The following is a 4,056-nucleotide window of genomic DNA, read 5'->3' as shown; positions in this document are numbered from 1 at the left end:
AAAAAAAAAAAAAAAAAAAAAAAAAAAAAAAAGAAATAAAAGTCAGTGACATGTGTAAAAACTCAGGACACTGAGCTTTAAATTGACTAGAGATTCATTTTTAAAAAGTACTGATTTTCCCTACATCCTTTTAGATTATATAGATTATCTCTAAATAAATAATATAAAAATACCCTTTATATATTCAAAACTACCAGAAGCAAGAAAAAGGAAATACACTCTGGTATATAATAATGTTAGTTTATCATCATAATTTTCATATTCATTATTATGATTACAACCATGAGTTATCAAATACTTGTATTTTCTTACCTGCTTTAGGTGATCATTTAAAGCAATCTGCATGCCACTTTTCTTTCTCAACATTTCACAGGTCATCAGGGTATAAAAAAATGCAGTGATGGCCAATGGCAAGCAGAAATAGAAACTGAATAGCCACCAGTCTTTTGCTGTCTTGTAAAACTGTGGGGATGAGAGAATTTTAATAATTAATACTTCTTTATAAGAAAATCTTATGTAACGACGTTAAACTTAAAAAAAATTCATCAGGGAACGATTATCTTCTAAATTAGATCATTTTATATATACTATATAGAAACTTTCAGGCCACACTTGCTGAACAAATAAATATGTTAAATAAAACAAATTTTCCCAAAAGGTATTTCAGTTCTCTAAGACAATGTGTTATAAGCATGCATAAAAACTTAAGCAGTTAGGCAAAATTTGAAATATTTGGTAATTCAGTGTTTTGTCTTCACATAAGAAAGTTATCCTTAGAGTATTCTTTGTGTGAAATATAACACCTAAATATATATATGTATATGTAAAAAAAAATATATATATATGTATATATAAAGTGTTTAGATGAAGTTCTCACTTTTTAACAAATTTGTTTAATGGGAACAACAGATATGAGAAGGTCTGGGTTAACCATTTAGCTAAATAGCATATAAATCTAATCTCTCAAAAAGTTATAAACTGCTTTTGACTTATATCTCTTATTTTTTTTTTCTTCTCTGTTATCTTTTTCATTTTGGTTTAGATATCTGTGTTGGAGAGAAATTTATGTAACCTAGGCAGCATATTTTTTTTTCCTTTTTACTAATAAAAAACAAGAAAATAGCGATTTCATTTTCAATTTCACATTATATCCTTTATTCTTTTACTTAGCATGATATATAGAGTGCATAAAGTTTTAATTAATCTCCTTATATATACAACAGAAAATAATCATTGGGAATAGACCAGCTCCCTTTGCATTAATTTCTCCTAACTCACTCTGTTGGGAAGAACTTTTACACACAGGATCTATGTTCTGGAAACCAGCATCACTAAATCTTTTTCTGTTCCCTAATCAAATGCTCTTTAATAAATTACCAGGGTGAAGAGTTTCTTGCAATGGCAACTTTCTCTTTGGCATCAAAGACAGAGAGAGGGGAGTCTTGCCATTCAGAATCCATCCATATCAGGGTGACTTCTATCTGAACATCTGCTGGACCATCCTGTCCTCTGACAACTACTGTGCTTTCTTGTGCAGAATCTGCAGTAGTTGTCAGTCCTTATGGGGCTTTGGGTAGAAAAGCTATAAATTCACATCAATTCTCTCATGTGAACTTGGTTTATCTGTGCCGCTGAGATCAAGGGGATTCTTAGAGAGGTAGTGATCTATCTTCTTGCAGCTTGAGCCATTGGTCACCATTAACTCCACAGTTCTTGGATTTATACTCTTAATTTGTGGCAAAGGCAGTCATAAATCAATAGTTTCTCAAGGAGTGGTGAACAGGGGGAAAACAGCTAAATATTTATAAGGCAAGACCAGAAAGAAAAACAAAAAAATGAAAAATTTACCTGCATGAAAGCTGTCTTCTGAACGGGATTAAGGAAGCAGATTCGCAGATAACTTCCTTTGTAGTCCATTGTAATCAAATCAAAACCTATGGCTTCAGGGACAGCCAGAACCACAGAGACCACCCAAATCAAAACAATTTCTACTGCTGTCCATTTTGGAACCCCAATTCCTTTAATTCTACTCCAAGAAGCAACAGCTCGATATCTGAAAGTAAAAACAGAATTGTATTTTAAGCTGGCATGTCTTAGTTTTATTGAGCTACATAGTTTATTTTCTAAATAACATGGAAAACAATAGTATAGTGTTCAGAATATACTTGGCTTAAATAGAAGCTTCTACCTGTCAATACTTAGAGCACATAGACTCAGCACAGTGATTCCCACGGAGGCTTTCTGTATGAAAGGTACCAGCTTACACATCTCAGCTCCAAAAGGCCAGTCCTCTGCGAGCAGCTGCATTGAGGAGACATGAAGCTCATTAGACGGTTTCATAAGATGCCCTCTGAATTGTATCACTTAGTGGAGAGTAATTAACATGCAGAATAGGATAAATTCTGGTTTTCATTCTTTTTCTCATGGACTACTTCTTTGAAAAGCACCATTCTTTGATATATCTATGGGACAGGAAAGTATGTTGGGATTGATGAAAATGCAGCCAGCTTATAAGAAGTCATCATGAGTTCTTAGAGTTAGCTTAGAGTTCAAATCACCTCATCAGAGCAAACTTGGGCCAGTTGCTTAAGTTCCTCCTGAAAATTGAACCTGTATACTGTCACAGAGTCATAAATGCCCAGCTCATGGCCAAAGCAAAAGACAGGTTAATGAAAATTGAATGATAAATAGTCCTTAGCTGAGGAGACCTGACTTCCCTTCTGAAGTAGCACTCTATGCAGAATAGTATGTGCATTCATACACTTGTTCTTCACTGTATTCAGTTTATCTAACTAAACGGTATTTCAGTTGGAGTAGCCACGCAGATGCGCGAACACACTAGGCACATTCCTCCTTCGGGTTTCACGCTAGGTCCTTCCTTATCCTAGAAGGCTCTTTCCCCACAGACTCACTTGGTTGACTCCCTTACCTCCTTCAGGTCTTGCTCAAATTTCATAGTTTCAACATGACTTCCGTTGGTCACACTGTTAGATGCAGTAACCGGCCAGGCATCCCTATGTCCCTACGTTTCTTTCCTTTTTAGCCATAGTCTGTCAATTCCTGTGGCAGATCACATTAACTTATTTGTTTGCTTAGTCTTTTCTGTCTGGATCCCTGTAGTGTAAGACAGACCGTGAGCTCCACAACTGCCTAGAACAGTGCCTGACACATAGCAGATGTTTAATATTAACAGTGCTTGATTCATAGACTCTAAACTATAGCAGGGACTGGCTATATAAGGAGCAAGAAGACATAGTTATTGCTATTTTGTATATATATACATGTATATATATATATAATATGTAACATGTTTCATGTGTATATACGTACATATATATATTTCTCTTTATCTGATTGCAGACTATGCAACCATCTATTATTAAATGTGGTTGTTTTCTTTCTTAGGACAACTTGGTGTGTCCCAGGCTGGTAAATGAATCACTTTAGGTTAACATCTGGATCAAATGTTCATGAGGTTTTGAAAATAAAGAAAAGTATTTCAATTTCTTGGTTCTTAAAAATATTTTAAAAAACAATTTTCACAAGTGAAAATTATTTTGAGACACAATGGAGTCTTTTCATCCTTTCACTAGTAGTGAAGACTCTACGGAGTTTGTCAAGCTGAGTTGATTGTTTTATAACTAGAATGACGCCAAAGTCTAAAATGGGTATCTTATTATGAATAAGACTTGGAGATTCAACATAGGACTAATTTCATTTCTAAGTTAGATATCAAAACTTACACAGACATGTGGTACAAGTTAGCAGACTTATCATACATATGGCTAATGCGGGATCTTGAAGACCTACAGGGCCAGGCAGGTGACAGAGAGAAGTGGAGGGTGCCAGGTCTCAGGAAGTCATTGGTGTCAGGAAGATGACAGGGAGTGGTGGGGTCTGGGGTAAACTTTGTCTGAAAGGAGTAGTTTCAGATAAACACCATACACTGTTTGCTAAGGAACTCCAAATACGAAAATCTCTTGATTTTTCAAAAGAACTCAGATTGGAATTTTTATATGGATCACCTTACAATTTATAAAAGTTCAATTTATTTAT

General features: G+C 34.7%; 1 protein-coding gene across 1 annotated transcript in view; it reads right to left on the bottom strand.

Moving 5' to 3' along the window:
- The window catches only part of EDNRB (endothelin receptor type B), a 24,126-nt gene that overhangs the window by 5,734 nt on the left and 14,336 nt on the right, over window positions 1–4,056 (bottom strand). The window contains 3 exon segments of the mRNA XM_017498805.2: window positions 313–462; window positions 1,849–2,053; window positions 2,189–2,301. Of these exon segments, the coding sequence (XP_017354294.2) occupies window positions 313–462; window positions 1,849–2,053; window positions 2,189–2,301 (468 nt within the window).

This window comes from Cebus imitator, unplaced genomic scaffold (genome assembly GCF_001604975.1).
Source record: "Cebus imitator isolate Cc_AM_T3 unplaced genomic scaffold, Cebus_imitator-1.0 Scaffold252, whole genome shotgun sequence".
Lineage (NCBI taxonomy): Eukaryota > Metazoa > Chordata > Mammalia > Primates > Cebidae > Cebus > Cebus imitator.
Note: the sequence above shows the minus strand (reverse complement) of the source record. Positions and strands in the feature narration are given on the sequence as shown.